At 43.8% G+C, this 26,624-nt stretch overlaps 1 protein-coding gene across 1 annotated transcript; it reads left to right on the forward strand.

Annotated features, from left to right (window-relative positions):
- Window positions 1-3,328: 3,328 nt before the first annotated feature.
- Cd24 (CD24 molecule) lies at window positions 3,329-8,311 on the forward strand. The gene is made up of 2 exons (XM_045155264.1): window positions 3,329-3,486; window positions 6,655-8,311. The coding sequence occupies exons 1-2, from the start codon at window positions 3,418-3,420 to the stop codon at window positions 6,820-6,822; spliced, it is 237 nt and encodes a 78-aa protein (XP_045011199.1). The 5' UTR covers window positions 3,329-3,417; the 3' UTR covers window positions 6,823-8,311.
- The last annotated feature ends 18,313 nt before the right edge of the window (window positions 8,312-26,624 follow it).

Raw genomic sequence — 26,624 nt, forward strand, 5'->3', positions numbered from 1 at the left:
TGCACAAGGGGGTGCAAGCAGCTGAAATTTGTTTGCAGTGGCTGGAGGCCCTGGTGTGCCCATTTTTCTCTCTCTCTCCCCCTTGTTTGCTCTCATAAATAAATAAATAAATAAGTAAGTAAATAAATTTTAAAAATCAGCGATGGCTTAGAAGTTAAAGGGGCTTGCTTGCAAAGCCTGATGGCCTGGTATCGAATCCCCAGTACCTATATCAAGCTGGATGCAGAGTGGCACATGTGTCTGGAGTTCCTTTGCAATGGCAAGAGGCCCTGGCATGCCCCATACTCTCTGTCTCCTTTCTACCTCTTTCTGTCTCTCTTTTCAACAAGCAGATAAAAAAAGAAAATTAAAAATAATACCATGTGATATTTTCTCTGTAAAATATAAACTGGCCCTGTTCCTTAAGAAAAAAACACTAGGAGGGCTGGAAAGATGGTTTAGCGGTTAAGCGCTTCACTGTGAAGCCTAAGGACCCCAGTTCGAGGTTCGATTCCCCAGGACCCACCTTAGCCAGATGCACAAGGGGGCACATGTGTCTGGAGTTCATTTGCAGTGGCTGGAGGCCCTGGAGTGCCCATTCTTTCTCTCTCTATCTGCCTCTTTCTCTCTCTCTCTCTCTGTCACTCTCAAATAAATAAATAAAAATGAACAAAAAAATTAAAGAAAAAGCGCTAGGATATTTGTAAGATTATCTTTAGCCCAGTAGCATAAGCGTTTGCTAGGGAACAGCAAAGTTTGGAAAAACCAGAGAAGAAGAAGAAGAAATATGAAGACTCACAAAAACAAGTTAAAGGAGGACTTTTGGGAGGGTGTCTTGAATTTCTAGCTGTATTAGAAATAGGTGGGTATGGGCTGGAGAGATGGCTTATCAGTTAAGGCACTTGCGTGTGAAGCCTAAGGACCCAGGTTTGACTCCCCAAGTACCCACATCTATGTGCCATCTATGAGCCAGATGCACAAGGTGGTGCATGCATCTCGAGTTCATCTGCAGTGGCTAGAGGCCCTGGTGTGCCCATTCATTCTTTCTCTGCCTCTTTCTCTCAAATAAATAGAGCATTAAGAAAAATAGGTGGGTATTTGGTAATGAGGATGTCCTCACCTGGGCTAAGCCTCCAGGGCACAGAATGGCAAAAGTGTAGGGGATTACCTGCTGGGTCAAGTCCCAGGAGAAACTTCTTGGCAGATAAGAAAGGGTGTGTGTGTGGGGGGGGACTGGCTCTGCAAATCTGGAGGCTTTGCTCTGTGAATTTTGCAGGCTCTTTAGTTGTACATCTTGTATGCTTTGCCAATTTGGGGTAACATATGCAGCTTGATATTTCTTTTATTAATCACATAATTGCAAAGAAGGTAAATACCTTCTGGTTCCTCAGTGGAGGAGCCAATACTGTGAGAGCTGCCACTAGAGGTAGACACTGTTTTAACACTTAAATGTGTAAGAATTCTAATTTTTTTTTTTCCTTCCTGAGACAGGGTCTTGCTTTGCTGCCCAGGCTATTTTGGAACTTGTTATGCAGCCTAGGCTGGCCCCCAGCTTGCAGTCATCCTCCTGCCTCTGTCTCGCGAGTGTTAGGAATGTGCCTGGTGTATAAGAATTCTCTAATAGCTCATTAATCTTGCTATCATTGTCTCTGTTTCACAGATGGAGAAGCCGAGGTATTTTGCCTCAAGTAAGTTTCCCCAGCCAGGTTTTAAGTTGGGGCAGCCTGGCTCCAGAGACCAAATTCTTAACCACTGGGAAGAGGAAGTAAGAGGAAGCAAAGGACGAGCTGAGAGAAGAGTGGGGAGGTAGGAAAACAGAAAAAGTGAAGGATAAAATAAACGGGACCTATGAATGCCATCAGGCCGACCGGCAGGGTATGGAAGACTCCCCTAGGAGGGAGCTTTGGGATCGGGCGCGAGCTGTGGAGTCAGGAAAAGTCTTTTCTTCACCTGGAGCAGGAGCGCCCAGGCTGGTTCGAAGCGGTTTCTATACAATGCGGTAACTGTTACTCAGCCCAGTCGGCGGGTGCTGGGCATGAATTCCTGTGTTCCCAAGCACATCCCAAACATGGAAAGTTACCGAGCCCGAGTGCCTGACCGTCAAGGCTCAGGCTACTGCAGTGACAGACGGAGGACTGTGGATTGCACTGTCACCTTGCTTCCATAAAAAACTCACCTTGTTCTTCACAAGCCCGTGGTGCAAATGTGAAATTTAAACAAATTTCCGTCCTTTACTAGGCTTGGTCTGCTTTGTTTGAAAGTTTGTAAAAACACCGGACGCAAGTCCTGCAATTAAAGATTTAATAAAAAATATTCCACTACCAAATCATTTCAACTTTTGCTTTCACGACACCACAATGGAATGGCTGGGAGAAATATTCCATTAAAATTTTCAGGATGATAAGTGATTTTTTTCGGACCGGTTTATCAAATTACTTATGGAAAAGTAAGTAAGTGGCTTTGTCCTGAAAGCTTTTGCTCTTAAAGAATGACGAGCAAGTATGTTGCCACAGAAACCTAAGAAGTGTGTCCCTAGGACTTGAAGAGGGACAGCGAATTCTGGTGGGACTGCCCCAGAGGTGGCTTGCCAGTCCCCGGGGAGCCATGTCGCGCGGTGGGGGAGGGGGTCTCTGGGTGGGAGGTCTCCTGACCCCAGTCCTTCAGCCCCCGCAGGCAGGAGGAGCGCGTGGGACCTCTGCACAGTCCCACGCGGGTCTGCTCAGCTCGGGGAGGACGCGGGCCGGGGTCTGCCTGGGAGGAGCTCGCGGGGCGCAGGAGCCCCAAACACAAAGCAGGATGCTGGGGACCGGGGCGGCGACTGTCCCGTCACCCACCCGGCAGCGTCCGTGTCCGGGGACCGGCCGATCGCGACCGGTTCCGTTCCCCGCCCTAGGCCACCCTCCTCGGCGATCCAGGGTCCCCCGCCGCCCCTCGGAACGAGGACCCCAGGCTCCCACTTTTCTTTGGGGACGAAGATGGCAGGGCCTGGGAAACAAAGGGCACTGGGGCCGGGCTGCGAGAGAGGCGTGTGTGGCTCGCGTGTTCGTCCCGGGCTCCTGCATGGGAGTCGTCCGGCACTGGCGTTAGCCCGCGCGCAGGGCGCCCAGCGCGCGGTGGCCGCCCGGGGACCTCCCGGTGGGCGCGGGGCGCAGGGCGGCGGCGGGGGGGGTGGGGGCGGGGCGGGGGTGCCGGGGGAGGGGACCCGGGCGCCGGGGAGCCGCGCGGGGGGCGGGGCGGCAGCGGCGGGGGAGGGAGGGAGGAGGAGGAGGAGGAGGAGGAGAGCCCGGGTGGGCGGCGCACGTCACGGCTATTGTGGCCGTCCCGGTATTTAAGGTCCCGCCGGCCCGCGGCGCTCCCCACCTTGCTGCGCCGTCGCGAGTCGAGCACATTCTCCTCGTACAGCATCCAGAGCCGCGCGGCGTCCCCGACGGAGCGGACATGGGCAGAGCGATGGTGGCCAGGCTGGGGCTGGGCTTGCTGCTTCTGGCTCTGCTCCTACCCACGCAGGTGAGGCCCTGACACCAGGGACGCTCGGGATGGTGGGGGGGGGGGCGCCCTGAGGACGTGGAGGGTGAGGGATGAATGAAGCCCCTACCTCGGACCACCTACCGAGCCCGGCAAAGAATTTTGTCTAAGGGGACTCTGGTGGTGGGTAGGTGGACCCCACGGTCGTCCCTCGGGGTGGGGGGCGCTCCCATCACTTCCGAGTGTCTTCGCGCTCCCAGCGAGAGCCACACAAAGAGAAGGGACGGTCCCCTGCCCCAGCGTCGCTCACACCCGCTCCCCACCGTCGGTGTGGGCATCCCGTGGCAGCCCCGGGGTACCTGGCTTCATCTCCCAGCCCACTCCTGAGTTCCCGGGCGACATGGTGCCAGGCTCAGCTGGAGGGTCCTCTCCCGACGCTGCGCCCTGCAGCGCGTCACCTTACACCTCCGTCCCTTGTCACCTTAGGAGACCCATCTTAGTCCAGATAGACTAGCTCTAGCCAGGCGGTGTGGCTGGCTGTTTCTGTCCGAGCCTCAGCCTGGTGTGTCTAGGTCTCCACCACGGCCACCTCCTCCCCAGATCATCTCCTGAAGTCCTGGGGACCGACGTCGCCCCCAGCGCGGGCACCCGGGATGGCGCCGCGCCGCGCCGCACCGCGCCGGCGGTGGTGGGGGGAGGGCACTGCGCCCTGAGCGAAGCCCCGGGCCGAGCCTGGGACACCCGAGCCGGGCCAGGAGCGTGGGGACATGTCATGTACCCGGTGGCTTTCCACCACCTTCGTTTGGCATTTTCTCCGGAGTGTCCCTTGAAAAGATGATCGCGCCGGCTCTAGGTTCGCAGACATCCAACCCTGGGGCTCACCTGAAGCGTGGGGCGCTCACCAGCCACCCCGGGACGCCTGACTGTGCCCCATTGTCTCCGTGCAGCGGGTGGCTGCGCTTGGGAAGCTTTTTTTTTTTTCAGCTCCCCCGTGGGGGAGGGGCACGGCCCCAGAACCCCCTCCCCCAACTCCCTCATCTTCGTTGTCTCTTCTGCTCCCCAAGCAGGAGTCCTCTCCCCATTCTCCTGACATCTTACCAAGATTTTGATTAAGCCCATCAAGGTAGCTTGGTATGGGAAATTTTTGTTTAGTGCCAATTTAGCATTTTTGTTGTTTTGTTGTAGTAGTTGATGGCGTTGGAGAGGAACCTGAGATTTTCAGATTGAAGCACTAGGATTTTTTTTTAAGTCACCTGCTGTAGTAAGCTCTTTGTATGCGCCTCATTCAAGGACTCCCAAACAAGTTTCCTGTCGTAAGTAATTTTTGCCACGTTAATGCCTTACTTTTTGGCTGAAGTGCCATCCCCCCCCCCCCCCGTAGGACAGGTTGGCTCTTCCCCACAGGTGCCCAATAAATACCGATCGGGATTTTTGCTGTGGTTAGTCAACTTTGGATGCAACGTGTATATTTCTTTACCCCGCATTTGCTTCCTGGCCGCATGGGTGCAGGGACAAAAGAAGCTGGTGCTGATGTGGGAGGTCTTATTTTTGGATTAATGGGCACAGCCGAATGTCCATGTGGCTCAGACTCGCTGGGTGCCACGTCGTCCTCCCTCCCTCTAGGCTGTAATCGGAAGCCCTTGTAAACCCTGCCTTGCAGCGGGAGCCGAAAACTCCAACCAGCCTTTGTTCCTCCACAAAGGCGAGATTATCACGTGCCCCACACGATTGTGCATTTCGTGGCTCGGAAAAAATCAGCGGTGAAAGATGCCACTCAGACGCTGGGAGACTGGGCCACAACCCTGAGCCAGTAACCAGGCAGAGAGCTGGTGAAATTTAACACCAAATCCTCTTTTTTTTTTTTTTTTTTTTTTTTTGTGAAGTAATTCAGAGTTGTGGAGGTTTTAAGTAAAATCATTCTGCCTTAGAACAAAGACATGTTTTTCAATATTTTTGAAATTTAAATTAAATTGATTATTGTTTATATTATCTATTGGTGCTCTATCCCTGAGCTGCATCCCAGCCCCACTCCCTCAGTTAAAAGAAATATTGTAGCCAAGTTTGAGAAAGGCTGTAATTTCAAGATTTCAAAGGGGTAGATAAGATACACAATATGCACTTAAGTTTTAAAGGCTAAGATAATCATCTCCACTTAAGGTAATGATAAATTGCCCAAGCTATAAGAAAAGAGTTTGCGAGCCAGGCGTGGGGGCACGCGCTTTTAATCCCAGCTGTTAGCGAGACAGAGGTAGGAGGATAGAGGAGGTGAATTCAGGGCCACCCCGAGACTACATAGTGAATGACAATCTTGGCTAGGGCGAGACCCTACCTTGAAAAACAAACAAAAAGAAAAAAAGAAGTTTGTGAAAATTACCTGTCACAGTAAGGTGGATAGTAACCAATGAATTCTAGTACCACGACTGTCAACTATAGCCATATACATATTTTTAAAGGCAGGTTGGCTTTGAATCCCCCACCTCAGCTTTTCTGATTCAGTAATTACATGCCACTTGGCTGAATTACGGTGCTTTTAGAGTTATTTTAGCTAATTCATCAATTTGCAAGGAGAGAGAGAATGGGTGTGCCAAGGCCTTCAGCTGCTGCAAATGCTGTCTGGCTCTATGTGGATACTGTGGAATCGAACCCTGGTCATTAGGCTTTGCAGGCAAGTGCCTTAAGCTCTCCCCCTCTCCCCACTCCAGTTAAGGTCTCCCTGTAGCCCAGACTGACCTGGAATTTACTAATGTAGTCTCAGGCTGGCCTTGAACTCACTGTGATCCTGTGATCCTCCTACCTCTGCCTCCCTAGTGCTGGGATTAAAGGTGTGCGCCACCATGCCTAGCTCTTGTTTGTTTTTGAAAAAAGATCTCACCCTAGTCCACGCTGACCTGGAATTCACTATGTAGTCTCAGGGTGGCCTCGAACTCACAGCAATCCTACCTCTGCGAGCGCGCCACCACGCCCAGCCTGTGGCTAGTTTTGAAACTAAAGAGAATAATCTTGACACAATCTTAAGAACGCATCATTACTGAAGGCTTTAGTGTATATCAGTGGTAGAGTTAGCACTTAGCATGCCTCTAAGTACTTAGTACTTAGAGGCCCTGTACTACAACAAAGATGGTATTTCTGCTTGAATGGTATGTTAGAGTGTTACCTGGCGGTAGCTGTGACACCAGTGGAAATTTACCTGTAACTTTTTATGTATTTTAGATTTATTCCAACCAAACAGCTGTTGTACCAGTTTCAAGTAACTCCTCCCAGCATACCTCTGCTGCCCCGAGTCCAACTAATGCCACCAGCAGAGGAAATTACAATGCCCTGCAATCAGCAGCTGGTCTCCTTGCCATCTCGCTCTCTCTTCTCCAACTCTACTGTTAGAGAGACTCAGGCCAAGAAACGTCTCTACTTCCCCATCTTCTAACCCCAACCCGAATGGCAACTGCAAGTCCAACGTGGCAAGGAAGAAACAGGTCTGCATCACACCGACTGATTCCACACCGTAGTGCATTCTGCAGAGAACACTGAGATTCCAAATTTGATTGGTTTGAAGGACATGTGGAAGGGTTGACAGAGGCTGAATGCCAACGTGAAATCTACTAGAGTTCTATGCACAAGATGAAGAGAGATACCATTCAAAATTAAGACGGGATTGGCTTGGGTGTGGCTTAAGAAATATGGACCCTTTAAAACTCTACTTTGAAATCAGGAATAGGTTTTTATCTAGAGAGAAGGATGGGGCGTGAAACGGAGATTGAGTTTTCATTTGGTTCATTCAAATCTCTAAGGCCATGAAACAGTTAGGCAATATTAAAAGCTTCCATGATTCTATTTATATGTGTACATTTGAAGGAATGACCAGGTGTTTGCTGTTAAGTCCTTAGTGTACCATTGCAGCATTGTTAATTTAATATGACAACACTCTAGATAAAATTTCATTGTTCAACTATTTCTGTTCTCTTTGGAAATGAACTGTGTCCCCACCTCCCTCTTCTTTGAGATTTGACATTTCTGTAGCAATTGACATGTGTCAGGCAATGGTGGATTGGAATCCACGCAAATGGTAGGTGGGCCTCCTCATCACTTGTAATCACTCCACAGGAGGCCCAGGTTCATTTAGTCAGTGGATTTCAGAGAGCAGAACTGAATTGATCTCAACTAATTTCAAAATGCTGCTTTTATTTTTGCATATGTTGAGTACTTTTCACAATTTAAAGTATGGTCTATAGTGTAAGTAAAAATCACAGATCTTGAAATTTGAAAGGCAAATATGTGAAGGAGCCAAAACTTAAAAAAAAAATTGGTTAAGTGAAGGATGGAAGCTAATTTGCATTAAATTCACAGAATTTTTATACTCTTTCTGTAAATACTTTTTTTTAATGAAAAAAAAAAACCCAACAAAATAATGGATCAGAATAGCCACATTTGGAATACTTAATATTTTTAGGTAGTTTGAAGTTGGTCCTAAGCCTAAAAAATGGGCTTAATTTACCCAGTCGAGTTTTTTTTTTTCCTCCCAACTTTCTTGATACACAGAAATCTTTTAAAATAGTCATTCCCGGAAACAGCTCTTTTGTTCGCATGGTCACACACTGATGCTTACATGTTCCAGAATCTAATACGGCCACAGTAGTATTGATAACCAGAGTTAGTTTTTCCACCCTTAGGAACCTCCATGAGAATGATCTGAAGTACTGTGTGTGTGAATGAATGCTCCCTCTTGCCTCACACCTGACTGCTGCACATCTATTTGGACTGTATATTGTGTTTGTGTATTTATGCTTTGATTCATAGTAACTTCTCATGTTATGGAATTGATTTGCATTGAACACAAACTGTAAATAAAAGAAATAAATGGCCGAAAGAGCAACCTGTTAAATTTAAAAAAATTTTCTGCTGCAAGGAATACTTTGGGTGATTGTAGTTGTTAATTTTAAGACATTAGGGATATTACTCAATGCTATTAACTAGGATATTACAGATTATTTTTTATTGTTTTGATTTTTCGAGATAGGGTCTCACTCTAGTGTGGTCTCGGGGTGTCCTCAAACGGACATGGCAATCCTCCTACCTCTGCCTCCCAAGAGCTAGGATTAAAGTATTAAAAAAGATTAAACAGGCAGATAGAATAGGCATGCCAGGGTCTCTAGCCACTGCAAACAAACTCCAGATGCGTGTGCCACCTTGTGCATCTGGCTTTTGTGGGTCTTGGGGAATCAAAACTGGGTCCTTGGGCTTTGCAGGCAAGCACCTTAACTGCTAAGCCATCCCTCTAGCTCTCAGATTATTTTTGATTTTTCATGGTAGGGTCTCACTCTAGCCCAGGCTGAACTGGAATTCACTCTGCAATCTCAGAGTGGCCTCGAACTCATGGTGATCCTCTATCTCAGCCTCCTGTGCTGGGATTAAAGATGTGCACCACCATGCTTGGCTAGCAGCAGGCTTTGACCACAAAATTCCATCCAAAAGTTGATAATCTTAGTGTTTGAGATAGCACACTTACTAACTCGACAACTGTATGTTGTATGGAATAGCTCCATGTCAAGGTACTGACGATAGAATGCTGAGTGGCTGGTGAGAAGGGCTGTTGATTGAGAAAGTGTGGTGACAGGATGTGAGCTGCCAAACAGTGCTGACAGGAACAGCGTGTGGGGAGTCATGACGTCTGAATGGGAGAGTGAGAAGAAAGCATGGTATGTCAGCATGTCAGGAGTGGCAGTGTGTAAATTGGACAGTGTGACAAGACAGCTCGGTGCAAGAAACACCATGTATGTATTGCCCAAGTCTGAACCAGTTTTTCCACATCTGTCTTGAGGTCCACAAGCTTCCTAAAGTCGCTCACTCTTGAATTCTTTTGTTATGGCTTTTCTTTTCTTTTCTTTTTTTTTTTTTTTTCTCTTTTGAGGTGTAGGGTCTTGCTCTAACACAGGCTGACCTGGCATTCACAATGTAGTCTCAGGCTAGCCTCAAACTCACAGCAATCCTCAGACCTCTGTTGGGATTAAAGGTGAGCAGCACCATGCCCAGCCTCAGTTGTCCTCTTCAAGGCTTTTTTTTTTTTTTTTTTCTTTGAGGTAGGGTCTCACTCTAGCCCAGGCTGACCTGGAATTCACTAAGGAGTCTCAGGGCGGCCTCGAACACACGGCGATCCTCCTACCTCTGCCTCCCGAGTGCTGGGATTAAAGGTGTGCGCCACCACGCCCGGCTTCTTCAAGGCTTTTGATTGATGGAATCAAGACTGTCTACATTACATAGAACGGTCTTCTTACATCAATCATTTGTGCAGAACGCTTGATGCACTGTGAAGTACTACATTCCTGTTTGAGTAACTGGGGATGAACTAAATTAACATGTAAACTGACCATCACAGTCTACCCTCAATTTGGCACCCAAACATCTCTCTCTCTCTCTTTTTAATTTTTTTTTTCTTTCAAAGCAGGGTCTCACTCCAGCTCAGGTTGACCTGGAACTCTGTAGTCCAAGTCTGGCCTCAAACTCATGGTGATCCTCTTGCCTCTATCTCCTGGGTGCTAGGATTAAAGGCATGTACTACCATGACTCATATCTCTTTGAAGTATATTTTGTCTCCACATCAAGACAACATGACCTTATCTTGCAATGAAAAACACTTTGTCCAGAAGAGATGCAAAGTATTTTTTTGGGGGGGGGGGTGGAGTGGGGTGTTGTTTTGAGATAGGTAGGGTCTCATACTGTATTTAGCTTGGCCTGTAACTCACTATGAAGCCCAGGCTGGCCTTGAACTCACAATCCCGTGTGTTGGGGTTGTAGATGTGTGTCTTCATGCCTGCTTTGTGTTCATGTTTGAAATCCTGCAACTTTCAAGGTTAGTAATTATCAAATTGATTAATAAAACTTTAGTTAAACTGGGTATAGTGACCCACATCTTTAATCCCAGCATTCAGGAGGCAGATGTAGGAGGACTGCTGTGAGTTCAAGGCTAGCCTGAGAGTACATGTGAATTTCAGATCGGCCGGGGCTAGAGTGAGATCCTGCCTTGAGAAACCAAAAAACTAAAAACAAACAAACCAGTGTCCACATGTGATTTACAGTTTACTTCCTTCTCTTCTTCCTCACTCTTATCAATTCCGTAGTTCTCTTGCTGCTGGTTAGGAGATCAGCTAGCTGTGCTTCTCAGTCCGGGAGACCACCCAATCCTTTGTGTGATTTTATTTTTATTTTTATTTTATTTATTTTTATTTTTTTAGGTACAGTTTCACTCTAGCCCAGGCTGACCTGGAATTTACTATGTAGTCTCAGGGTGGCCTCAAATTCATGGTGATCCTCCTACCTCTGCCACCCAAGTGCTGGGATTAAAGGCGTGCGCCACCACGCCAGGCCCTTCCTGTGAATTTTACTGTAGCTTTCCACTGACTTTATTTAGTCACAGGACATGCTAGTACTAAAAGATTGCCCTAAAAAATTCCCTCCCTCCCTCTTTCCCTCCTTCTCTCCTTCTCTCTTCCTCTTGTCTCTCTTCTTTCTTCTCTTTATGCTTGTTTTGAAAGCAAGCCTCCCTTTCTGCTCCAGCCTCCCAAGTGCTGAGTTTACAGATATATGCCACCAAGCCACCATTTATTTATATATATATATATATATATATATATATATATATATATATATATATATGTGTGTGTGTGTGCTTTTTTTGTTTTGTTTTTCGAGGTAGGGCCTCACTCTAGCCTCAGGCTAATCTGGAATTCACTATGTAGACTCAGGGTGGCCTCGAACTCATGGTGATCCTCCTACCTCTGTCTCCTGAGTGTTGGGATTAAAGGTGTGTGCCACCATGCCTGTTTAAATATTTTAAAAATTTATTTATGGGCTGGAGAGATGGCTTAGCGGTTAAGCGCTTGCCTGTGAAGCCTAAGGACCCCGGTTCGAGGCTCAGTTCCCCAGGTCCCATGTTAGCCAGATGCACAAGGGGGCGCACGCATCTGGAGTTCGTTTGCAGAGGCTGGAAGCCCTGGCGCGCCCATTCTCTCTCTCCCTCTATCTGTCTTTCTCTCTGTGTCTGTCGCTCTCAATTAAATAAATAAAAAAATTTAAAAATGTATTTATGAGAGAGAGAATGGGTGCACCAGGCCTCTAGCCACTGCAAACAAACTCCAGATGCATGTGCCACCTTGTGCATCTGGTGTATGTGGCTACTGGGGAATCAAACCTGGGTCCTTAGGCTTCACTGACAAGTGCCTTAACCACCAAGGCATCTCTCCAGCCATTTTAAATAATTTTTAAGTTTTCTTTTAAAAATATTTCATTTTTATTTATTTGAGGGGGGGGGGGGGAGAATGGGTGCACCAGGGTCTCCAGCTAATGAACTTCAGATGCATGAGTCACCTTGTGCATCTGGCTTATGTGGGTCCTCGGGAATTGAACCTGGGCCCTTAGGCCTCCCAGACAAGTGCCTTAACCACTAAGCCCTCTCTCCAGACCTCTTTTTGCTTTCTTTGTTTCTTTCTATATTTATTTATTTATTTATTTGAGACAAAGAAAGGGAGAGTGAGAGAGAGAGAAAGAGTGAGAATGGGCATGCCAGGGCCTCTAGCCATGGCAAACGAACACCAGACACATGTACCACCATGTGCATCTGGCTTATGTGGGACCTGGAGAATCCAGCCAGGGTCGTTAGGCTTCACAGGCATGTACCTTAACCACTAAGCCATCTGTCTAGCCCTCCCTTTCTTTTTTTATGAGAGAGAAAGAGAGGATGAATTGGTGCACCAGGGCCTCTAGCCACTGCAACAGGATTCCAGACGGGTGCACCATCTTGCGTGCATGTGGTCACCTTGTGCGTCTGACTCACATGGGATCTGGGGAGTTGAACATGGGTCCTTAGGCTTCACAGCCAAATGCCCAAACCATCAAGCCATCTCTCTATCCCTTTAATAATTAAAAAATATTTTTATTTATGAGTTATGAGAGTGATAGAAAGAATGACCATGCCACTTTAGAGATCTGTCTTTCAAACTTACTCTCCCTTAGTCTTCATTGTGTCTTAGCAGACTACTCTTTCCTTGGTAATCAAGATCAGCTATGATTACAGTGAGTCCCTTCTTTGCTCTTTGATGCAGTCTTGAGGATCCCTAAGTGGCTGGTGGCAGTCTCAAAGTCTAATTTTCAATGAGGTCATTGTCTCCCCTCCTCCCTCTCCTCTTTCTTCTCCTCCTTCTTTTTATTGTTATTTGCAGTGTTGTTGGATGGGACCCAGGGCCTCACAGGAGCTAAAGAAGCACTTTAATACTGATCGACATCCCTCAGTCCTCCTGGTGGAAGCATTCTTCCCTTGGAACCAACATATTCACTATGTAGTCTCAGGGTGGCCTCAAAGATCCTTCTACCCCTGCCTCCCAAGTGCTGGGATTAAAGGCGTGTGCCACCATGTCCAGCTTCTTTTTTTGTTTTTAACTTATATTATTTATGAGACAGAGAGAGAGAGAGGCAGATAGAGAGAGAATGGGCACACCAGGACCTCTAGGCACACACCTTTAATCTCAGTACTTAGGAGGCAGATACAGGAAGATTGCCTTGAGTTCAAGGCCATCTGGGACTACATAGTGAATTCCAGGTCAGCCTGAGCTAGAGTGAGACCTTACCTTGAAAAACTGAAAAAGCAAGCAAACAAACAAACAAGAAAGAGAATGAGCTTGCCATTCATTTGTAGTGGCAAGAGACCTGTGTGCACTTATACACGCACACACACACAACTAAGTAAAAATTAAAACAGAATATTCAAAACCAAAATGCTGCCCCTTCCATGATGGAAATAATTCAACATAATGAACGTTCCACCAGGTGGTTGGCTATTAGACTGAAGAATGGAGCCTGCTAAGGACTGAACACTGGTCTCCGCTGCAGCACATTGGGAACTACCCAGCAGTGGCTGTAGCCAGATTGGCCATGGTGAAATAAGTCCATGTTGCTGTGCCCCTTGCCACCTTGGCCTTTGTTCATGAGTCTATTAGTTGATGCCAGGGACGGCTGGAGTAAGAGGTTTTCTGGACTTGTGGACTCCACAGAACTGTTCATCTTTCCCTACTGAGGTCACCTTTTGGTGAGCATTCACATGGGACACAATCATTAATTCTTTTTTAAAAAATATTTTATTTAGGCTGGGCATGGCAAGTGCATGCTTTTAATCCCAATCCCAGCACTCAGGAGGCAAAGTGAGGTGATTGCCATGAGTTTGAGGCCATCCTGAGACTAAATAGTGAATTCCAGGTCAGCCTGGGCAAGAGCAAGACCCTACCTCCAAAAACAAAAGCAACAACAAAAATTATTTATTTGGGTAAAAGAGAGAGAGTCAGATAAAGAGAGGATGGGTATGCCAGGCTTCCAGCCACTGCAAACGAACTCAAGACACATACTCTACCTTGTGTATCCACCTTATGTGGTTCCTGGGGAATCAAACCTGGGTCCTTAGGTTTTGCAGGCAAATGCCTTAACCACTAATCCACCTCTCCAGATCCCACAATCATTAATTCTGATCTAAGGTGCTAGACGTTCATGATGGTTCATCTTCATTGTCAACTTGACTGGATTTAGAATCACTATGGAAACACAATCTCTTGGGTGTATTTATAAGAATGTTTCTAGAAAAGCTTAACTGAGGAGGGATCCCTGAATGTGGCTGACACTGTCCTATTGACTGGGTCTTGGACTGAATAAAAAGGAGAAAGTGAGCTGAGCTCAAGCTTTAATTTCTCTCTGCTTCCTGACTGTGGACATGATGTACCCAGCAGCCTCAGTTCCTGCTGCCATTTCTTCCCAACCATGACTGGGCCCTCACAGTGTGAGGCAGAAGAACTTCTCCTGTCCTTAAGTTTTTTAAAAAATATTTTTATTTATTTGCAAGTAGAGAGAGATAGACAGAAGAAAGATAGAGAGAGGAGGGGCATGCCAGGGCCTCCTGCCATTGCAAACGGACTCCAGATGCATGTGCCATGTTGTGCATCTGGCTTTACATGGGTGCTGGGGAATTGAACCTAGGTTCTTAGGCTTTACAGTTAAGCACCTTAAACACTGAGCCATCTCTCCAGTCATATATATATAAAATATATATATATATATATATACATATATATATATATTTTTTTTTTAATTTTTATTTTTATTAACATTTTCCATGATTATAAAAAAAATCCCATGGTAATTCCCTCCCTCCCCACCCCCACTTGTTTTTTGTTTTTCAAGGAAGGGTCTCGCTCTAGCCCAAGCTGATCTGGAATTCACTATGTAGTCTCAAGGTGGCCTTGAACTCACAATGGTCCTCCTACTTCTGTCTCCCGAGTGCTGGGATTAAAGGCGTGCACCACCACGCCCAGCTCCCTTATGTTGTTTTTGTCAGGTATTTAAAAAAATATTTTATTTTTATTTATGTATTTGAGAGAAAGAAAGAGGCAGATAAAGAGAGAGAGAAAGAACAGGCAAGCCAGGGCCTCCAGCAGCTGCAAACAAACTCCAGATGTATGTGCCACTTTACGCATCTAGCTTATGTGGGTCCTGGGGAATTGAACCTGAGTTCAATTGAACCTTAGTCTTCACAGGCAAGTTCCTTAACAGGTAAACCATCTCTCCAGCCCTTTGTGAGGTATCTTGTCACTGCAGTGAGTGAAGTAATATGGCAAGTTGGTACTGGCAAGTGGGGTTATTACTATGATAAACTTGACCATGGGATTCATGAGACTTTGGAACTGGGTTGTGAGAGGAGTGTGGAAGAGTTTGGTGCTGTAGGCTAGAGAAGCCTTACAATGATGTAAGCAAAGATTAATGGGCCATTCTAGTGGAAATGCTAGGAGAATGCCAGAATGCTCAGAGGAAGGTAAACAATGGAGGACATTTGTGTTATATTCTGGCAAAGAACCTGGCTGTATTCTACCTGTGTCCTGAGAACTTGAGGGAGGCTGCATTCAAAAGTACTTTGTCCAGTGGAAGAAATCCCCAGACAGGATAGCAGGATAGCATTCAGTCTCTAGCATGGTCCCTAGATGTTTTAGGTTTGAGAGAGAGAACAAGCGAGAGCACAGAAAAATATGAGAACCATGCTGTTTGACAGGGAAAGGAATGAGTTTATAGCTGTAGACAAGATGGGTTTGAAAATAGCTCTCATTGTTAGAGACAAGTATCATTAAAGAGAAACCTGGCAGTCTGCATGGGGACAATAGGAATGGTTTCCTGAGGGCAAGACCCTACCCATCTTTTGAAAATTAAAATTCCTTTGAAAGGAGAGAAATTGAATTGAGAATTCTTGTGAAGAGGTGCCCCACTCAAAACAAACCCCAGGAAGTGTTTCCTCAGTGAGTGTAGTTTTTTAAAATAATGATCAGTAGTCTGATCAATTTTTCTTTTAAACATTGATTTTTATTCATTTGAGAGAGACAGAGAGAGAGAGAGAGAGAGAGAGAGAGAGAGAGAATGAGAGAGAGAGAGAGAGAGAGAGAAAGAGAATATGGGCATGCCAAGGCCTCCAGCTGCTGCAAATGAACTCCAGAAGCATGCGCCACCTTGTGCATCTGGCTTACGTGGGTCCTGGGGAATCGAACCTGGGTCCTTTGGCTTTGCAGGCAAGTGCCTTCACCACTAAGCCATCTCTCCATCCCTGGCATTTGTTTTAAATCAAACTGAGCTATCCTATTTATCAGAAAAAATTCATTCATATTATATTCACACTTAAGTTCTAGTCATATAATTTCTGGTTAAATTGAGAAATGAATAGCTAGTACACAAATGTCTCTTCAACTAAGTTTACTTAATAGACAAAAACAAACAGTGGAGGCAAGATGTTAGTGGAAGTGCTCTGCCATGAAGTTAAGACAAGAAAGAAAGATCTATTTAGAACGAACCGTTCTAAACACACACACCCAATGCCACTGCTTCCCTTTAAATAGAACTCAAATACTTAGGTAGCTGAAAAAAAATGTTTTTCACTTTACATAGACTTCATTTGGGGTTGGCTTGGTTACTTTTGGATTCCTAGTTCAGTGTAAACAGAGTCTATCTTTTTCTAATTTTGGTAGGATAATTTCTTTTTGGTATAAACAAATCACCATCATGGGCTGTTTCTCTTCAGATTATATCTCCATTCTAAAATCAATGTGTTTCTAAGAAACTTTAGGAAGTTTTCATATTTATGACTTTACGGATGAATATCTCTGAAAGCCCAGTCTGAAGTGGTTTAACTGTTATATGTCTTGGGAACTGGCAGATAGAAAGTTGTGGAAATTGGACACACAGAAAACTGAACTCATTACCTTCCCTGGGCAGGCAGGCAGGCAGGCAGGCAGGCTTGCTGCTTCTCAGTCAGACCTCTGCTTGCCAAGTCCCTCTCATTATCCACCCAGAGCTGCCTTCCTTTTCAGATCAATCTCCAATCAGCTGCAAAATCATCATGTCTAAGTGTTCTGACTCTGCTTGGTGCCCATCACTGCCCTCCCCCAGGCTTGCAGCACCTTTAGAACCAGTGTGTCTAACTCACCCTTCCTTTTTGTGGCTGTTCTTGCTCTTATCTTATAAAATATAGATCTATTCATTTTGCTCTTCAGTTTAAAACTTTGGATGACTACCCTTTGTCTACAGGAGATAAAAATAGAAATCTCTGTGTATATGTTTAAGGTTCTTTTCATTTGGCCCCAGTCCCATGGTTCAGCCCCATTTTTAGCTTCACTGGGCACTCACTCTTTGAATCTACAGTGTCTTTTTTTTTTCTCCTGCTGTCATGGGGATTTTTAATTCGCTTGTGGTTATTGTATGTCTCCCATATGTCAGGCGATGGGTTTATTAGCTCATAGTCCTAGAGAGCAGTAGTTGTCTTTCTTTTTCTTTCTTTTTTTGCTTTATTTGAGAGATAGAGAGAAAGAGGTAGAGAAAATGGGTGTGCCAGGGCTGCTAGCCATTGGAAATGAATTCCAGATGCATGTGCCACCTTGTGCGTCTGGCTTACATGGGTACTGGGGAATCGAACCAGGGTCCTTAGGCTTCACAGGCAAGTGCCTTAACTGCTAAGCAATCTCTCCAGCCCAGCAATGTCTCTTTTAAAATATGTATTTATTTATTTGAGAGAAAGAGGCAGAGAGAGATAGAGAGAGAGAGAAAATGGGCCTGCCAGAGCCTCTAGCCATTGCAAATGAACTCCAAATGTATATGCCACCTTATGCATCTGGCTTACATGGGTCCTGGGAAATTGAACCTGGATCCTTTGACTTTGCAGGCAAGTGCCTTAATCACTTAGCCATCTCTCCAGCCCAACAAGGTCATTTTGAATTCCATGTCAATTTTCTTTTTTTCTTCTTCCTTTCACCTTTCCTTCCTTCCTTTCCCCTTCATTCCTTCCTCCCTTCTTCCCTCCCTTCCTCCTTCCGTCCTTTTACTTTCTTTCTTTTCTTTCTTTCTCTCTCTCTCTCTTTTTTGTTTTTTTTCTGAATTTTATTTTTTTATTTTAAATTTTATTTTTTTAATTTTTATTGACATTTTCCATGATTACAAAATATATCCCATGGTAATTCCCTCCCTCCCCACCCCCAACTCTTTCCCATTTGAAATTCCATTCTCCATCATATTACCTCCCCATTACAATCATTGTACTTACATATATACAATATCAACCTATTAAGTATCCTCCTCCCTTCCTTTCTCTTCCCTTTATGTCTCCTTTTCAACTTGCTGGCCTCTGCTACTAAGTATTTTCAATCTCACACAGAAGCCCAATCATCTGTAGCTAGGATCCACATATGAGGGAGAACATGTGGCACTTGGCTTTCTGGGCCTGGGTTACCTCACTTAGCATAATCCATTCCAGGTCCATCCATTTTTCTGCAAATTTCATAACTTCATTTTTCTTTACCGCTGAGTAGAACTCCATTGTATAAATGTGCCACATCTTCATTATCCACTCATCAGTTGAGGGACATCTAGGCTGGTTCCATTTCCGGCTATTGTAAATTGAGCAGCAATAAACATGGTTGAGCAAGTACTTCTAAGGAAATGAGATGAGTCCTTTGGACATATGCCTAGGAGTGCTATAGCTGGGTCATATGGTAGATCAATCTTTAGCTGTTTTAGGAACCTCCACACTGATTTCCACAATGGCTGGACCAGATTGCATTCCCACCAGCAGTGTAGAAGGGTTCCTCTTTTTCCACATCCCAGCCAACATTTATGATCATTTGTTTTCATGATGGTGGCCAATCTGACAGGAGTGAGATGAAATCTCAATGTAGTTTTAATCTGCATTTTCCTGATGACTAGTGACGTAGAACATTTTTTTTAGATGCTTATATGCCATTCGTATTTCTTCCTTTGAGAATGCTCTATTTAGCTCCATAGCCCATTTTTTGATTGGCTTGTTTGATTCCTTATTATTTAACTTTTTGAGTTCTTTGTATATCCTAGATATTAATCCTCTATCAGATATATAGCTGGCGAAGATTTTTTCCCATTCTGTAGGTTGCCTCTTTGCTTTTTTCACTGTGTCCTTTGCAGTGCAAAATCTTTGTAATTTCATGAGGTCCCAGTGGTTAATCTGTGGTTTTATTGCCTGAGTAATTGGGGTTGTATTCAGAAAGTCTTTGCCAAGACCAATATGTTGAAGGGTTTCCCCTACTTTTTCCTCTAGCAGTTTCAGAGTTTCCGGTCTGATGTTAAGGTCTTTAATCCATTTGGACTTAATTCTTGTGCATGGTGAGAGAGAAGAATCTATTTTCATCCTTCTGCAGATATATATCCAGTTTTCAAAACACCATTTGCTGAAGAGGCTGTCTCTTCTCCAATGAGTATTTTTGGCATTTTTATCGAATATCAGGTGGCTATAGCTACTTGGGCTTACATCTGGGTCCTCTATTCTGTTCCACTGATCTACATGTCTGTTTTTGTGCCAGTACCATGCTGTTTTTGTTACTATGGCTCTGTAGTACAGGTTAAAATCAGGTATGGTGATACCACCAGCCTCATTTTTGTTGCTCAGTATTATTTTAGATATTCGAGATTTTTTGTGATTCCAAATGAATTTTTGGATTGTTTTTTCTATTTCCATGAAGAAAGCCTTTGGAACTTTGATAGAGATTGCATTAAATGTGTAGATTGCTTTAGGTAAGATTGCCATTTTCACAATATTGATTATTCTTCCAATCCAGGAACAAGGGATGTTTCTCCACTTTCTAGTGTCTTCTGCAATTTCTCGCTTGAGTGTTTTAATGTTCTCATTGTAGAGATTCTTTACTTCCTTGGTTAGATTTATTCCAAGGTACTTTATTTTTTTTTTTGATGCAACTGTGAATGGGAGTGATTCTCTGATTTCATCCTCTGTGTGTTTGTTGTTAGCATATATGAAGGCTACTGATTTCTGTGTGTTTATTTTGTATCCTGCTACATTGCTGTACGTTTTTTTTTTAATTTTTATTAACATTTTTCATGATTATAAACTATATCTCATGGTAATTCCCTCCCTCCCCACCCCCACACTTTCCCATTTGAAATTCCATTCTCCATCATATTACCTCCCCATTACAATCATTGTAATTACATATATACAATATCAACCTATTAAGTATCCTCCTCCCTTCCTTTCTCCACCCTTTATGTCTCCTTTTCAACTTGCTGGCCTCTGCTACTAAGTATTTTCATTCTCACGCAGAAGCCCAGTCATCTGTAGCTAGGATCCACATATGAGAGAGAACATGTGGTACTTGGCTTTCTGGGCCTGGGTTACCTGACTTAGTATAATACTTTCCAGGTCCATCCATTTTTCTGCAAATTTCATAACTTCATTTTTCTTTACCGCTGAGTAGAACTCCATTGTATAAATGTACCACATCTTCATTATCCACTCATCTGTTGAGGGACATCTAGGCTGGTTCCATTTCCCAGCTATTATAAATTGAGCAGCAATAAACATGGTTGAGCATGTACTTCTAAGGAAATGAGATGAGTCCTTTGGATATATGCCTAGGAGCACTATAGCTGGGTCATATGGTAAATCAATCTTTAGCTGTTTTATGAACCTCCACACTGTTTTCCACAATGGCTGGACCAGATTGCATTCCCACCAGCAGTGAAGAAGGGTTCCTTTTTTTCCACATCCCCGCCAACATTTATGATCATTTGTTTTCATGATGGTGGCCAATCTGACAGGAGTGAGATGGAATCTCAATGTAGTTTTAATCTGCATTTCCCTGATGACTAGTGACGTAGAACATTTTTTTTAGATGCTTATATGCCATTCGTATTTCTTCCTTTGAGAACTCTCTATTTAGCTCCATAGCCCATTTTTTGATTGGCTTGTTTGATTCCTTATTATTTAACTTTTTGAGTTCTTTGTATATCCTAGATATTAATCCTCTACCAGATATATAGCTGGCGAAGATTTTTTCCCATTCTGTAGGTTGCCTCTTTGCTTTTTTCACTGTGTCCTTTGCGGTGCAAAATCTTTGTAATTTCATTAGGTCCCAGTGGTTAATCTGTGGTTTTATTGCCTGAGCAATTGGGGTTGTATTCAGAAAGTCTTTGCCAAGACCAATATGTTGAAGGGTTTCCCCTACTTTTTCCTCTAGCAGTTTCAAAGTTTCCGGTCTGATGTTAAGGTCTTTAATCCATTTGGACTTAATTCTTGTGCATGGCGAGAGAGAAGAATCTATTTTCATCCTTCTGCAGATATTTATCCAGTTTTCAAAACACCATTTGCTGAAGAGGCTGTCTCTTCTCCAATGAGTATTTTTGGCATTTTTATCGAATATCAGGTGGCTATAGCTACTTGGGCTTACATCTGGGTCCTCTATTCTGTTCCACTGATCTACATGTCTGTTTTTGTGCCAGTACCATGCTGTTTTTGTTACTATGGCTCTGTAGTATAGGTTAAAATCAGGTATGGTGATACCACCAGCCTCTTTTTTGTTGCTCAGTATTATTTTAGATATTCGAGGTTTTTTGTGATTCCAAATGAATTTTTGGATTGTTTTTTCTATTTCCATGAAGAAAGCCTTTGGAATTTTGATAGGGATTGCATTAAATGTGTAGATTGCTTTAGGTAAGATTGCCATTTTCACAATATTGATTCTTCCAATCCAGGAACAAGGGATGTTTCTCCACTTTCTAGTGTCTTCTGCAATTTCTCGCTTGAGTGTTTTAAAGTTCTCATTGTATAGATTTTTTACTTCCTTGGTTAGGTTTATTCCAAGGTATTTTATTTTTTTGATGCAATTTTGAATGGGAGTGATTCTCTGATTTCATCCTCTGTGTGTTTGTTGTTAGCATATATGAAGGCTACTGATTTCTGTGTATTTATTTTGTATCCTGCTACATTGCTGTAGGTTTTGATCAGCTCTAACAGCTTGCTAGTAGAGTCTCTAGGGTCCTTTATGTATAGAATCATGTCATCCTCAAATAATGATAACTTGATTTCTTCCTTTCCAATTTGTATCCCTTTTATGTGTGTCTCTTGCCTTATTGCTATGGCTAAGACTTCCAAAACTATCGTGGGGACAGTGGACACCCTTGTCTTGTTCCTGATTTTAGTGGAAAAGCTTCCAGTTTTTCCCTATTTAGTAATATGTTGGCTGTAGGCTTGTCATAAATAGCCTTTATTATATTGAGATATGTTCCTTCTATTCCCAGTCTCTGTAGGACTTTTATCATGAAGGGATGTTGGATATTGTCAAATGCTTTCTCTGCGTCTAATGAGATGATCATGTGATTTTTGTCCTTCAACCCGTTTATGTAATGTATTACATTTATAGATTTGCATATGTTGAACCATCCCTGCATCTCTGGAATAAAGCCTACTTGGTCAGGGTGAATGATCTTTTTGATATACTCTTGTATTCTGTTTGCCAATATTTTGTTGAGAATTTTTGCCTCTATGTTCATGAGGGAGATTGGTCTGTAATTTTCTTTTTTTGTTCTATCTTTGCCTGGTTTTGGTATCAGGGTGATGCTGGCCGCATAGAAGGAGTTTGGTAGAATTCCTTCTTTTTCTATTTCCTGGAAAAGCTTAAGAAGCAATGGTGTTAGCTCTTCCTTAAAAGTCTGGTAAAATTCAGCAGTGAATCCATCTGGGCCTGGGCTTTTTTTAGTTGGAAGATTATTGATAACTGTTCGCATCTCCATGTTTGTTATAGGTCTATTTAAGTGATTAATCTCATTTTGATTTAATTTAGGTAGGTCATATAGATCAAGGAAATCATCCATTTCTTTCAGATTTTCATACTTTGTGCAGTATATGCTTTTATAGTATATCCCTATGATTTTTTGAATTTCTCTGGAATCTGTTGTGATGTTACCTTGTTCATCTCTGATTTTATTAATTTGTGTCTCTTCTCTCTTTCTTTTGGTCAGATTTGCTAAGGGTTTATCCATCTTGTTTATCCTTTCAAAGAACCAACTCTTTGTTTCATTAATTCTTTGGATTGTTCTTTTTGTTTCTATTTCATTAATTTCTGCCCTAATCTTTATTATTTCTTCCCATCTACTGATTTTTGGTTTGCCTTGTTCTTCTTTTTCCAAGGCTTTGAGGCGAAGCATTAGGTCTTTTACTTACGACCTTTCTAATTTCTTAATATAGGCACTTAAGGCTATAAATTTACCTCTTAGAACTGCCTTCATTGTGTCCCAGAGATTTTGGTATGTTGTGTTCTCATTCTCATTTGACTCTATAAATTTTTTGATTTCCTTTTTGATTTCTTCATTGACCCATTCATCATTTAATAGTGTATTGTTTAGTTTCCATGATTTTGTGTATGCTCTATAGCCTTTCTTGCTGCTAATTTTAGTTTAATTCCATTGTGGTCAGATAGAATGCAAGGAATTATTTCAATTTTCCTGAATTTGTTAAGATTTGCTTTGTGTCCTAATATATGGTCTATTTTAGATAATGTTCCATGTGCTGCTGAAAAGAATGTATATTCTGCAGCCTTTGGATGACATGTCCTGTATATATCTGTTAAGTCCATTCCTTCTATGACCTCATTTAGTCCAGTTGCTTCTCTGTTTATTCTTTCCCGGGATGACCTGTCAATTGATGAGAGTGGGGTGTTAAAGTCACCCACCACCACTGTGTTTGGTGTTATCTGTGACCTTAGTTCTAATAGTGTTTGTTTGACAAATTTGGGAGCCCCCATTATAGGTGCATATATGTTTAAGATTGTAATGTCCTCCTGTTGGAGTGTGCCCTTAATCAATATAAAGTGACCTTCCTTATCTTTCTTGACTAACGTTGGACTAAAGTCTACCCTGTCCGATATTAGGATAGCAACCCCTGCTTGTTTTCTAGGCCCATTTGCTTGAAACACCATCTTCCAACCTTTCACCCTAAGGTAATGGCCATCCTTTGTAGAAAGGTGAGTTTCTTGGAGACAACAAATTGTAGGATCCTGCTTTTTAACCCAGTCTGCAAATCTATGTCTTTTCGTTGGGGCATTGAGGCCGTTGATATTAAGAGATATTATTGAAAGGTGTGTATGTATGTTTGCCATTTTTTTTTTGTGTGTGTGTGTTTCTGGTTCTACCTGCGCTCTCTTCTGTTAACTAGTATTTGAGTATTGCTTGTTTTTTCTAGGTTCCTTATATGTGTGCTTTTCCTTTTCTTCAGCATGGAGGATTCTATCAAGTATTTTCTGTAGAGCTGGTTTTGTCTTCAAATACTCCTTTAACCTGCTTTTGTCATGGAATGTCTTTATTTCTCCATATATTTGAATGGATAACTTTGCAGGATAAAGTAACCTTGGTTGACAGTTGTTATCTTTCAGAACTTGGAATATATCACTCCAAGTCCTTCTGGCTTTAAAAGTTTGTGTTGAATAATCTGCTGTAATCCTGATGGGCTTGCTTTTGTAGGTAACTTGATTTTTCTCTCTAACTGCTTTCAATATTTTTTCTTTGGTGTGTGTGTTTGGAAGTTTGATTATAATATGGCGAGGAGAGGTTCTTTTTGGGTTTTGTCTGGCTGGGGTTCTAAAGGCTTCCTGTATCTGTATTGGCACCTCTTTCCCAATTTGGGAGAAATTTTCTTCTGTGATTTTGTTGAAGACGCCTATTATGCCTCTGGAGTGGAGTTCTTCTCCTTCTACTATGCCCTGAATTCTTATATTGGATCTTTTCATAGTGTCCTGAATATCTTGAAATTTCCACTCATACTTTTCTATAAGTTTGTCTCTCTCTTTGTTGGACTGCATTAGGTCTGCCACCTGGTCTTCTAGCTTAGATATTCTGTCCTCTCCCTCATCCATCCTACTGGTGAGATTTTCCACAGAGTTTTTTATTTCATTAACTGTGTTCTTCATTGCTAGTAATTCTGACTGGTTTTTCTTTATTATTTCTATTTCCTTATTTACATCTTGTATTGCCTTCTTTATTTCATTAAATTGGTGTCCTGCATCTTCTTTGATTCCTTTGATTTCCTCTTTGATTATTTTTTTGATTGTTTTGATGTGTTCTTTGACCTCTTTGAACATATTTGTAATCATTCTTTTGAACTCTTTCTCAGGCATTTCCTCTAACTCGTTCTCGCTGGAGGACATTTCTGATGCATTAATACTTTTAGGTGGATTTATATCATCTTGCTTTTTAGTGTTTCTTGTGTTATAATGTATATATTTTTGCATTTTGGATTAAGTTAATGCTTGGATTTTCTAGCTAGCTGGGTATTCTTAGCTGTATCAATTGATTTGATTTAATATATTTTCAGGGTAGGAGCTTAAGGTGTTAGGTGTGGCTCTTAAGACTCTCAGAGTATCTACAAAGATGTTCTTAGGCGTTGAGTTTCCCTGCTATAGGAATATTCAAGCAGGCTGAGCGGAATAAAATACAAGTAGATTCTAAAGTTTAACTAAACACTGTACACATTCAATCAAAAACAGCCCCGAGTATGTATGCAAGAGTAGTTATTATAATGACCAGATCCTCTATCAACAAAGAGGTTAAGATTTCTGGTCTGTTGAGGGATCCAAGTCAGCTTGTGACCAAGTGAGACCCTTCCCTGGTGCAATCCCAGTTACCTTGGATGATTTTGGTCTCAGTCAAGTTGCTGCCTGGGTCGTCGGGCTGCTGTTTTGATTTCTGGAGCTGGGCACTGGCTTTTCCTGTGGGGCAAACCGAGCCTGGCAAGTGTGGCCCTGCAGATCAGCACCTCTGCTGCTGGAACTGCTGCTCAAGCTGCCCCTGCTGGGTCTGTAGCCCCTGCTGCTGAAGCTGCTGCTGCTGGACCCACCGCTGCTGCTGCTCCTGCTGCTGCTGTAGCTGCCACTGCTGGAGCCACCACTGCTGCTGAAGCTGCTGCTGCTGTGTCCACTGCCGCTGTTCCCCCTGAAGCTGCTGCTGCGGGATCTGCCGCTGCTGCCGCTCCTGGGTCTGCTGCTGCTGGGGCCGCAGTTACCAGTGCTGGAGCCACTGATGTTGCTGCCGAACTCTGCTCCTGCTTGGGTCCCGCTGTTGGCTCAAGTTGGCGTGGCCGGGTCCCGGGCTGCTGTTCTGTTCGCCGGAGCTGGGCTCAGGCGGTGGGGGAGGGGAGGGAGCCACAGCTGCTCTGGTTGTCTCGCTGCTCCACGTGTTCTTCTACCTTGCGGTCTGCTCCTCCGCTGCTCGCTGCCGCTCTCTCCTCATGTTTCCTGAGTTGCGGAGAGCGTGGTGTGAGGGGAAGCGGCCGCCCCTGGCTTTTCCTGCGGCTCAAGCCGAGTCTGGCGGCTTTCTGGTTTGCCGCCGCTGTGGCGGTTGGCGGAGCTGCCGGAGCCGCTTTTGCCGGCCTGTGCGGGCTCTGGATGCTCTGGATCTCTTCTACTTCTCCACTGCTGCTTCAACTTCCTATATACCTCACTTTTTAGTAAAAGTGTATATTTTGCTGAGCTTTCTTGGTCTTTTTCCCCCCTAGGCTGCTTTGGCGTGGTACCTATGCTGCCATCTTAACCAGAAGTCCTTTCTTTTTTGAGATAAGGTTTGATTCTAGCTTGGGCTGACCTGGCCCTCCCTCCATACTCACAGGCTAGTCTCAAACTCATGATGATCCTCTTCCTTCTGTTGGGATTAACTATGTGCACTATTTTGTCTGGCCTCTTTTTTTTTTTTTTTTTCAAGGTAGGGTCTCTCTCACTTTAGCTCAGCCTGACCTGGAATTCTCTATGTAGTCTCAGGGTGGCCTTGCACTCACAGTGATCCTCCTACTTCTGCCTCCCGAGTGTGGGATCTCT

The sequence above is a fragment of the Jaculus jaculus genome, chromosome 7 (assembly GCF_020740685.1).
Source record: "Jaculus jaculus isolate mJacJac1 chromosome 7, mJacJac1.mat.Y.cur, whole genome shotgun sequence".
Lineage (NCBI taxonomy): Eukaryota > Metazoa > Chordata > Mammalia > Rodentia > Dipodidae > Jaculus > Jaculus jaculus.

Bases quoted from the DNA above. Each gene is read 5' to 3' on its own strand.
- Cd24 (XM_045155264.1), top strand. From the start codon at position 3,418: ATGGGCAGAGCGATGGTGGCCAGGCTGGGGCTGGGCTTGCTGCTTCTG. The intron at 3,487-6,654 runs GTGAGGCCCTGA...TATGTATTTTAG, and splicing joins CTCTGCTCCTACCCACGCAG to ATTTATTCCAACCAAACAGC.